The 12,171-nt window shown below is 40.4% G+C and overlaps 1 protein-coding gene across 1 annotated transcript in view; it reads right to left on the bottom strand.

The window, feature by feature from the left end:
* CTNNA3 (catenin alpha 3) overlaps positions 1 to 12,171 on the bottom strand; it is a 572,729-nt gene that overhangs the window by 429,611 nt on the left and 130,947 nt on the right. Inside the window, exon 6 of the mRNA XM_064513677.1 lies at positions 73 to 336. Coding sequence (XP_064369747.1) covers positions 73 to 336 — 264 coding nt within the window. The remainder of the gene's footprint in view (positions 1 to 72; positions 337 to 12,171) is intronic.

The raw sequence follows: 12,171 nt of genomic DNA, 5'->3' as shown, positions 1-12,171 counted from the left end.
GTTAAAATTAAAAAAGAATTAAACCGTTTTTCCAAAAATGTTGCAGTGTTTCAGGTTCATGCATTTACCTACCTCAAGCTCATCAAGGGCACTTCCCAGAGTAGTTGTGTGAGATGTAGGTTGTCCCATTTCATTTCTAGCTCCTTGGGAAGCATTAGAAATTACATTGAGAGCATGCTGTATTTCCTTACAAATTGAGTCCTTGCTGGCTGTAAGGGATGCAACATCTGAATGTTCCAAACAAGCTGAACATACTGAATGTAGAAGAGATGAATTTTCCTTCAGACTTGCACGTGCTGCAGCAATTTCATCTCGCTGATTGCTAGATTTCAAATCCTGTCAGCAAAAGAATATGTTTTTTTCCAAAAGCACTTCAAAACTGACAAGTAATATATAAACATTTTTTTCTATCTGTATTCTGTTTAAGGAAACATGAAGCAAAGTTCATCAAAAATTAGGAAAATGGACCATAACTACAACAATACTTACAGTTAAATTTGGGATCATCCTTATCTCACAAACAATGAACCAACCCTATGTAAAACAACCACACCCATTTTTATTGTGTCTTATAACCAGGACCAAAATCTGTCCACATTTTGCTTATCCTTCAGCACGGTCTTCCTGTGATGGCTTATCTCAGGACTAGCCTGCAAAATGGCTGTCTCTTCTCCCAAGCATGTCTGTCTTAATAGGCAACAGAGAAGGGCACTGGGTGCAGATAGGGTTAAGCAAGAAATTCTGTGTTTGCACTTTTAAACTAATTTCCTAGGTTTACTTCCCTGCCCCATCAGCATAAATCCCAAGCACACTGTAGAAAGGAACAGCAGGTCAGAGATGAGAACTCTATATTCCCAGGAAAGCATGGAAGGTGGGGAAAGAAAAACAGAGCCTGTGAAAAGCCATCTCTGGAAAGTGCCATGGCCTGTTTCTCCTCTCTCCACACCATGTGCACACTTAGGAGTACTCGGAACCTTGCCACACTCATCATCTCCTCCCTTTTCCACCCACACTTTCCCGAAATCCCACTGCCTCCTGGCAGCCCAGACAAGGAACAAAGTGAACCTTGTAACTGGAAGCTCCATAGAGCTACTAGGTCAGATTTCAGTGTTTCTAGGAGTCAAGCTCAGGCACTGTTATTTGGACAGCTGAAAGTTATGAACTTCAGGGCAAACATACAGTCAACATTGGGATTGTAAGGTGCCTGCTGTCTCATCCTGTTTTACTCTACACATGCTACTCACTCTCTTTTTTGCATCTTGTCCCTTTGAAGAAAACTAGTAGATATTTGAAAAATGGCTTAGATGAAAGCAGGAATTAAACTCAGAGGTAAAATTAAAAAAAAGAAATGGAAAACAGCACAGCAGAACAACAAAAGCCTGTGGCACTACTTTCAAACAATGAGAACAGACACAGTGAAGAGTGAATGACAAAATGTGTACAAAGCTGCTAGCAGCCTGCTCTAAAGCAAGCTGAAGTCTTTCCAATTACTTTTCTTGGGATTGCATCAGACTCTATATGTATTATTTACAAAAGCATCTCAATATCTACTTCTCACTGCATAAAGTTTATCGTTGAAGAAAAGGACATTGAATATTAAATGAACCCTTTTTCCTAAATCTCATTTATTGCAAAATATGCATGGGACATAGGACTGGATGTTGCTTCCCCAGGCTAGTTTGGGAATCTCAGGGATAAAGTAAAAAAAGTGGAGCCTTCAATAGAAGCAGACAATTGCTTCACCAGCTGATCATTTGAATTAGAAAACTGAGTTATCTTCTTGGGTAGATTAACATTTAATACTTTTTTAAATTAGCAATAATCCAATATATAAATCAATCACCACTGTGCAGGAATTATTTTACTACCCAGAATGCTCTAACCAAATACTCCACTGTACCTCCCACCTTGGTAAACATCTGCAACTTACCAGTGCACACTCAGCTGAAGGTGGTATTTATTTTAAAACATGAACTCCTGTTCTAAGCAGTGAATCTACCTTTCCCTATAATGAAATGACAAAAAGACAGAATGCCTCCTTTCCTCCTGTGCTGCAAGGAAGCTACGAACCTAGAGATGTAAGGGTAAGTCAATACAACACTTCAGTCTAGCTGGCTTCCATTAGTCTTAACTGTTGACAAGTGAGAGCTCTGTCTCTAAAACAGTACTGTCTCACTATCAATAAGAAATCCCAAACTGACAGGCCATTAACAGCAAGCCAGTAACACAGTATTCATTCTCAAAAATAAACTCAGCATTTGGTTTATCAGCATACACAACGCCACACAAGTCTTCATGCCAAACACAAAAGAGTAGAGCAAAAAGTGCATATGATCCAAAGTATGTTGTCAAGCTCATCTCTAGCAGCTCCACCCAAAACATGCAACTTTTGCAGATATTCTTAGGGCTTTACAAGTTCTGTTACCATCGTATGTGATTCCGTATGAACATAGCAGGAAATGCTCTAAACACCGAGATACTGATTCCTCCCAAGTTAAAATTCTTCTTTACTGTTTCAGTCACTGCTTTTGTTGGGCTCTTTGGCAGGAAAGAATGTGAGAAAGAGGGGAAGTGGGATTTCAGGGAACTCTAGCAGGGAGAGGATCAGTGCCTAAAACAGAGTTTCTAAGAGCTCTGGGTACAGGAGAGGGGATGGGCAATAGAAAAGGCATTTCGGGGAACTAGGGGTAGGATCTCTCACTGCTTCTGTCCCTTCATCTTCTAAAGACCTCATCAAGGAAAGAGGACTTCATCCTCAGCAGACCCTCCCTCCCATGCAGCCATTTAACTTTCTACCCCAACTCCAAAAGAAACCAAGTGCCTTCACCACTCTGCACAGAAGCTCCTGAATACTATTCCAAGGAACTAGGGTTCCTTAGAAGGGGAAGAGATTGAAGGCTTTACTGTGAGATTTAAGAAAACAGGTGGCAAACAGATTCTAGCTCTCTACATTTCTTTCTACTAACAGATTTTCAGTTCCCCTCCTCAACTTCTTTCTCTTGACTAGTCCTTTGCCAGACCACCTGTTCAGCACTGTTACACTGGTTGTGCAGATGCTTTCAACCATTGCTTATTACATTAGGAAAAAAAAACTGTAAAAAATGCTAATCATTTAATTTTAGCTGGCAAGTCAGGAGTAATTCTGACCAATGTGACACAAGAAACAAATAGGAGGAGGCAAAAGAAAAGCAAGTCAAGCAAAATGGTATGTTAAAAATACCAAAACAATTGAAACAGCAGGGTAATACTGACGTGTATCTTAAATCACTTTCTCATCTGTCCATTTTGTGTCAAGAAGTAGGAAAAAAACTTTATGGAAGACATTTAGAACTCAAGCATAAAATAAAGGGCTGATATTAAGATAATACTAAGAAACTCCAGCATATATTTTCTGACCATTAGAATGTGCATGCAGTGATGAAAGCACCCAGGCAAGTACTAAAAGCTCCACAAAACAACTTAGCATATATTAGTTCTTACTTGTAACACACAGCTCCCTCAAAAAACAATGCAGAACAGGTTCATGCAAAATGATTATGCTGATTTCTCCTCTTTATTAACACTTGCAATACAAAATGTATTTGCATTAGTCCATAATTGCCTGCATGACCCCTAAGCTGGACTCAGCTTAGGGGTCAATTTGACCCCAAATTCATTATTACCCCAAAATTATTGGTAATTGTCACATCTGAACTCAAAAGCAAGTAATTCATAAATTGCATTGAATAGATGCAAATGGGAGTGAAGCGTAGTTACTTTTACAGGCTCATGTGAAAAATGAGAACACAAAAGGAAGCTTTGCTCTGAGATTTGAACATAGAAAAGGGATGCCACTGAGTTAACAATTTGTTAAGGACTCTATCATGGGAACAAATGTCTTGTCTGTGTGGCCAGAGGAGACCATTTGGGCCTTGCCTAAGAGCCACCAGCATCTCCAAATCAGGAGAAGCAAACTCCTGTGTTCACCAAGAAAAAAGGCCAAATTCTTTCCCAACTACGTTAATACAGAAAGACAACAGAGGATATGACTCGGAATGATTGCAAGGATGCATCTGGACCATATATATGTACACATACACACACACACACAAAAAGTGGTCCCAATGACAGGCTTCCCTCTGTGTACCTGTGTGAAAGGCAATCTTGTAGAAGTTGTGGGAGAACCAATGCTCAGCCAAGAAAGCTAATGCAAGAGTTAATTTTCATAGTATCTGTAAGAGACCATTAGGGACATACCAGTTGTTAATGTCTCAAACACTGTCGCAAAACAAGTTTCTGTAAGCAAGTTCTGCATGGCAGTGGCAGGCCATGAAGGAGGCGTGCAAAAACCCATGCCACGGTGCCGCCCCGCCCCGCCCGGGAGAAGCTTCTGGAACCCACGGGGTGAGGGGGTGGAGGGCGCACGGTCCCGCTTTCTGATTGGCCCTGACATCGCAACGGCAGGGGCAGAGACCAGCAGAGCCCCCGAGAAGCCCCTGGACGTTTCTGGAAGGTTCCAGCAGGGTGGGCTGCGCCTGGCACCTCATTTGCATGAGAAGGGAAGAAGCGCCCTGCCGGCGGCGGGGCAGGAGCCTATAAAAACTGCAGACGTGGTGAAGCTGTCCAGAAACGTTCAGAAAAATTCAGTGTCTTACTGTTTTCAAAACACACAAAGTTTTGTTTCACACTACACTGTGTCAAGTTTCTAAAGCACCGTATTTGTAAATCCAGCTATGAAGAGCCTCACTTCTGTTCAACAACACTTACTAATTTTTTTGTTATGTTTAGACCCATGAAATATGTCACTGCTTTGCTTTTCAATTGCGAGCCTTAGACAGTCCCAAAACAACTGCAGGGATATTGCTCTTTTCCACCTTGATGAAAAATTAAGTCCTCAAGGTTTTTTGTGTGATTCACAAACAGGAAGAGATATTTGATAATCTTAGTCTGACCTGCACAACAGAGCCAAAAAGAAAGATTTCTTTACCAAGCCTTTGCATACGTGGACTGTTAAAATAATGTAACTAGTTCTCTGACAGAAGGAAGTCAGTCTCTACATACTGATTTTTAACCCATTCTCCTCAAACCTTTTCCATTGGAGAGAAAAATACAGAAACTGCCTGATTCCTTTTCATTTGTAATTAGGGAATATACCACTAGGAAACACAAGAGAGTAATGCTGAGAAAGTACACAGTTTATTTTGAGTTATCCTTCAATATAACGTATCACTTGAAAACTACAAGCAGAGTGTTAAGTGTCCACTCTGAACCCTTCACAGAGCTCAACGCATTGACAGGTACTGCGCTGAACCTGAATGCGCTCACACACTTTGAGATCAGTCTCCACACTAAGGCTACAGGCTTTTAAAGGTCTGAGCATTCAGTGAGCCTGATGGGAAGGCAGTGAGAGCTGTACTCAAACAGACACCCTGCACACACTGCCCCTTGCTGAATAGGCTACCTTAACCCTGGCACAGAATGAGACACAGTGCTGCACAGGGGGCGAAGCATGTACGCAGCTCATTGGAATACCCGTAAAATGTGGCACCAGCACAAAAGTAACAGGACAACACATACCATGAGGACATTTTTTCATGTTACCCAGAGACTGTTACAAGTGCAGATGGATCATCGTCCACCTGCATACAGGCGGAAAACAAAGTAATAGGACTACAGATAAGAAATTTTCCAAGCAAGGCCTTACTCCCACTTTTTTCACCATAACATCCTCACATCTCTAGCTCATTGAAGTACAATACTGAGATTTAGTCCATTTTTCCTTCCTTTTCACAGTTAAGCATGGGTTGCACTACCAATTAGAAAAAAATAATTTTGTACTTTATTACACTTGCTACATGTAATGTTTGGCAGTGCAGTATGCCTGGAAAGCGGTTCTTTTTCACTGAGTAGTTGCATCAGCACAACTCGTGGCATCCAGGCATCACCAGGGGTATAAATAACACTGCTGTATTTTGCACCTGCTGCAGTCAACAGGAGGTTCATAAAGGTAGCTTCAGATAAAATGCACGGTAGTCATCTAGCTCACTGTAGCAATAAACATCACTGCAGTGAGCTCTATATCCAGGGGAAAAAAAACAAACCAACATACAAACCCTCACAGTTTCATCCTACCATAGGATGGAGGAACAAAAACATTACTTTTTATCACGGTTCAAGTTTGGACCTTGAAGTTCAGCTTTCAGTCAAAAGTGACTGCCAAACTGCAATGTCTATTTGGGGAATCAACACAGATGACAGGAGAGCTTGTAAACTCTTCCAAGTGTTTTTGCTCATGCATCATTTATCTGGGTATGGCTCCCATTTACTCATTTTGTAAGTACTATGTAGTGTTATTCAGCAAAAAGAGGATATCTCACAAACTGAAAAAAATCTGGCACTGATACTGATTGCAGCATTGCTCTTCAGCTTTGTCAGTCCTTCTGAGGTATTACTACTTTCTCATAGATTTTAAAAACTTACCCCTGTCAGGATCTTGAGGGCCCATGGGTCCAGGAGCCGCATTTCAGCTCAGCCTGGCGCCATCAGTCCCTGCCCCACTACCTGTGCCTGGCCATGGACCCCACTGATCTGGACTCTGACCCACAGACTGATCTCCTGGCTTGACCCCTGCTCTTGTGACGGTGTGCTCCCCCCCACCTGGACCTCTCTGTAAACAGCACATAGGCAGGGGCTAATTGAGCATGCGCCAGCTAAAATCCGTCTAGTATGCAAATATGACTATGAGTCAGTCATCTTACCCCATACCTAGGGGGCAGCCCAGAGCCCATTGAGCTCTCCTGCACGGCAGCGGGCTGCACTGCAGAACCTCCTCGTGAGCAGGGACGCCTCTCACGGCTACTCCTCGAGGTTGAGAGGTCCCTTACCTGTGACAGAGCCTCGGTAAGTGACTAAAAGCATGCTGAAACTTTGCAAAACTTCGCAAAACTTTGCTAACTTGTATCTCCGATTGATGGTGCACATAATCCTTTAGACATAAACTGTTGACCAAGTCTGAGACTAAGACTGGATCCAGCCACATGCAGACTCCCCTGAGGAGGAGTCTGGAAAGCAAGGGGGTCCATTCTGAACCCCGTGACTCAACGGGAGGGTTTCCTCAACACTTTCATCTGACCCTGTCCTCCATGCAGTAAATAACTGAGTGAACCTTGCCATCAACCCTTGTTAAATCACTGTCTTAGTTATGACTGAACTCTGTTAAATCACTATCTTACCTCAATAAATTGTATCTTACCTCAATAAAACATATACCTCAATAAAAGAAGTGCATCACTCCTCACTCATCCACAACAGCTCTGCCTTATCACTACGGACCTGTCTAGTGATTACTGGTTACTCTCACCAGCCCTGATCCTGACTCTGACACATGGATGTACTTCCAGGCTTGACTTCAGATAACAATTTGGTTAGCACAAATGAAACATCACTAGATCATAGAGCTGTATTACACTGACCATAAAATATCACCTTATACGCATTCACAGCAAGTTAAGCACCACTGAGAAGGTATGCCTTCAAACTAAGAACAGCAATGAACCAAAGGAAGTTGTTTAAACACACCTCCGTGCATCTCTCATAGACTTAATCAAAATCCTGCCATTAGCTTCACTGATCACTGTTAGGCTTAGTCAGTGCTCTAGAAAGTAAATTAGACATTCCAGTGTCATACAGATGACTGATACTCAATGGAAACCTTTCTTAATGATGTCTATTCCTGCTCCTTCACAGATAATGCAGGTAATCCAAAGCCAGTTTGCTCATATTTTGCTTTTTTAAAAAAATATACAGGTTTCCAGGGATGGCTCCAGTCCACACTGGTAGATCAAATAAATTAACACTGTTACACTCCAGAAATGTGAAACATTTTCCTTTCTCATCTCTCTCCTCCAACAGATAGATGATACTGAAACACCAACAATTATCAAAACAACTGTGTTTGCATGCACCAGGGAAATAAGCCATTTTAAAAGATGCATCATAACACTGTTCAGGTTTGCAGATAAAAACAGGAATCTATCCTTAAACAGATTATCTTGATTGTCATGGATTCCAAACTAACTTTCTACAAAAAAAGTCTTACTGGCCTCTAGATTTATATTTCCCGGCTTCAGAAGCCACCACCAATTCTTAGTGTCTGATGCTAAACTATACTACAGTATGCATACAGAAAGTACATATACACCATACATACACACACTCGATATGGCTATAAACTGCAGGCAGAGCTTGTTTGTATCAGCCTTAAGTATGAATATACAAAATGTGAACTGCTACAGTACAAAGCCATGAAAATGTCAGCAGACAACAGAACCTTAAAAAAATATACCCTGTCTCTGTGAAAAGTCAGCACTGTGTTTATAAAGCCACCTGACTTTCAGTCACCTTAGAGAGCAAGCAGAAAACCACCATCACTGGCTCTAACCGCAACATACGATGTACACCTTTTTTTTTTTTTTTTTTTTTTTTTTTTTTTTTACTTTGGAGGGAGGTGGTGCCTTTTTCACTGATTTCCATAAACATGGAATACAGAGGCCTGATTTTCAGAACAGTTTAATCACTTTTGGTGAAACTTAGCCAGCAGTGTTTTATCCTGGGCATTCATACTGGGAATCCCAAATCACGGCCATGTCTGAAAACATTATGTGTACTTGCTGAAGATGCAACTTCAGTACCCGGGAGCTCTCTGTTCTCCCCTGAAACAAGAACACAAATTACTTCACCAATCTGGCAGGAAAGAGGAATGCAAGAAGAGTTTGATAATAACAAAGAAATACAGATGAAACCTCCTTTCTCTATATGCTGCATCACTTAGAAAAAGGAGGGGAAAGTGTTTATATTTAATGTCAAAAGCCATACGGAGGCATTGAAATAAAAGTTGTTTAACCTCCAGAGGTACTAAAAAAATCTCCAGAGATTTTTACAGTCTTGAAGAATGCAAACAGGAAAAAGTATGCCTGAAAGCTGACATGCTGAATTAAACTGTTGATGCACAGAAACACAGAAGCTGCCCTATGTCCACAAATGAATAGTTACATTTTTGTGGTTAGAAACAAACAAACAAAAACTTATCGATAGCTTTCAGTTAAATCTGACTGTTTTGTTTGCTTGTTAGATGCTTTTCATTAGTATTCATATTAGGAGAATGATACTTTGATAACACTGTAGTAAGGTCAAGGGTTTTTTTATTATTTTTTAAATACTACTGTTAGTGTTAGTCTCATTTAAATGTAAACCAATAATTTGTTCACCCATTAAAAATTAGAGATTCTGATGAACTAACCAGTGTGGCTTAGAAATTAATATGTAAATTAGATAAATTAAGGCATAAAGCAGAGAGAACTGAAAATTAACTTGGATACCTTGATCAGGAAACCTACTTCTCTTGAAGGGACAAACTTACCTGGTTAGATCCAAAGACCTTTATCATTACTTGGCCATAAAATGAGGTATCAGCCTTTGCTTCCCATCAGAAACCCCATATAAAGATATCTAGGAATTAATAATAAACTGTTACAGGACTCAGATTTTGACTAGAAGTGAAGCCTCCCAACGTTCTTCTCTGCATCTATACCTATTCACTATTAATCATATTCAAACTGTACAAGATACCACCAAGCAGCACAGCTATCTTATACAAAGTATCAAATACTGCCCACCTCTGGTTAACATCCAGTGTTTTAATTTACTAAGGCTTCTTTAGGAACCTGCTGTTCAGCTAGGGAGATAAAGTTTCTGCTGATAACTTTGTTGGATAAGACTGCAACTACTGCACATTATTATCTCTCTCATATGCTTCAGTGACTTCTAGCCTTGTTACAGATTATTAAGCAACACCTTGCTGTCACTTCTCTATCCGTTACTTCGGAATTTGGTCTCCCCACTTTTAATACCCTGCTGCGTTAACTGTCAGTCTCCCAGATGAAGTAGCTGAGTTTGAAAGGTAGCAAAGCAGTGTTTCCTGGTAAGAATTAATGTAATAGAATTTTTCTTTACATCCAGCGATCCTTTTTCCACAAACATACAGCACTTAATATATCAGCTCACAAAGGTTTTCTCCTGGTACAGTTACAGTCACATTTGTCATAAACAAGCATGTCTGGAACCAGAGCAGGAAAGGGAGCAGGTTCCCAGCTTGAACACCAGAGCTGAAGCTGGGAACCTGCAGAAGGTCTTACCATGATTTGAAGAGCAGAAGGGTAAAGAAGATGTGAAGGAGAAAAAGCAGGGAAAAAGAAAGGCAGGAAATACCCCTGCAGAAATCTAGATGAATATAAAGAAAGGAAAATAGGAAAAGGGGGAGATACAGCCCAAAAGCATGAGATTGAAACAGTGTAAAGAAGAGTAAGAGAATGGAAAAACAGACAGAAAAGGGTCAGTAATATATTAAACTTTACTTGATTCCAAGCATCTGAAAATACGATAACCAGGACAGCAGGACCAGAAACCAGGATGACCAGGACAGCAACAACTTACAGTCCTCTTAAATTCTTTATTCAATGGTTAGAGCAACAATCAGCTCTTCTGTGTTAGCATTTCCACCTAAGAAGTATCTTCTCTTTTTGCCGCTGTCAAATACAGTTTAAAATTTTCGTAATCCAGAGTTTTTATGGCATAATTTTGTTTCCCTATTTAAACTTCAAATGTTCTCAGTGCTTAATTCTTCATGTGACTTGGAGATCTCTTCCTAGAAAGTTAAAGAACTAGTAGATGTTAACCATTTGTTTCAGAAACTTGTTGGATCCTTTATTATCAAGCTTGATCTCTGTTGTTTAAAACGCCATCTCATCCTTTCAGCTAAATAAATAAAAATAAAAAACCCTCCTACTTCAATGTCAGTTATCACTGGTCTGCAAGTCATTTATTTGTCAGACCTGCTGTTTAAAGAAAGAAAAGAGGTCAGAGTGTGACGTACACTTCTGGTGGTCAAGTTCATTAATGATTTAGTCTAAAATTTAATATTAAAGCAACTTATCAGAGTTTTCAACAGACTGACACAGAATTTGTGCATACATGCCTAACAAAATAATATAATGCAAACAATACAAAATATGGAAGTATAAAATTGATCTAAGGCAGATTTAGTGATGGCTAGAAAGCCCAACAGAAACACAGGAAGCATGGATCCTAGAGGAGTAAGCAAGAGTCCTGTACAGACCCGTGTACTCTGAAGCGCTTCCTCTCCTACAGTACTCTGTAGGAGGTACACTCAGCCATACCAAACCACCCAGTAAATACGCTCTGTTCTAATAACGTGAAAAGTCATGAAGCTAGGAAGCTGGAAACCAGCAGATGGCATGTTGGGGAGAAAAAGATCACAAGAAACAAGTCACAGCTGCATGCCATTCCTCTCCTGCCCCAAATGCTCACCTTGGAGTTTGTACAGCTTCCCTGCAACACCACCCAAGCAAGGAAGGCTTTCTTAAAGAGCTGCTCAGTCAGGCCATGGAGAACAACAGGGGCCTAGAAGGCAATCAAGGTCAGGGATGCTGTGCCAATGGCACTATGTGCCAGTGATCGACTCCGGCCTCCTGAAAGCTCACCCCTTCCATCACCGTCAGGATAAACTCATTATTTTATGAGGACAGCGTCCAATTCATGAGGATTTCTGCATTACCATAAAAAGTAATATATACACACATAAAAGTAGTAATTGCTACAGGCAACCTAAAAAAACTTGTGCTCAAGAACATCTTAGAAACCGCAAAACTGAAAGACAAACCAAAAAGTTACTGAAATTCAAAGCTATTTGTGACCAAGAATATAAACAGAATGTGATCTATTAGAGGATCAGTAATCTCTTAGAAACTATAAAAAGGACACTTAAGGATAACTCATGTTCCATATCATTTCAATGCAAAAATGAATTATTACATGGGATAACGAAGCAATAAAGCAGGCCAACCAACAAAGGACAGGGAAATAAAAAGCAGAGAGAACAAAGTTAAAATATCTTTAAGAGCAAACTGAACAGCAATGCTACTTCCATGCTTGTGCAAAACCATAAAGATGCTGCAGTTTTCTAACATTTGGGAGATTACAGAAAGCTGAGACACAGAAAGTCTAACTAATTTGTCTAAGTTTATAAACTGAGCTTGCAGAAGAGCCAAGAAATTCAAAAGCTGTGCCAAAGCAGGACCTAAGTTCTCTCACAGGACTGAAGACACCTGAAGATTG

This window comes from Dromaius novaehollandiae, chromosome 6 (assembly GCF_036370855.1).
Source record: "Dromaius novaehollandiae isolate bDroNov1 chromosome 6, bDroNov1.hap1, whole genome shotgun sequence".
NCBI classification, from domain to species: domain Eukaryota; kingdom Metazoa; phylum Chordata; class Aves; order Casuariiformes; family Dromaiidae; genus Dromaius; species Dromaius novaehollandiae.
This window is presented reverse-complemented; position numbering and strand designations above follow the sequence as displayed.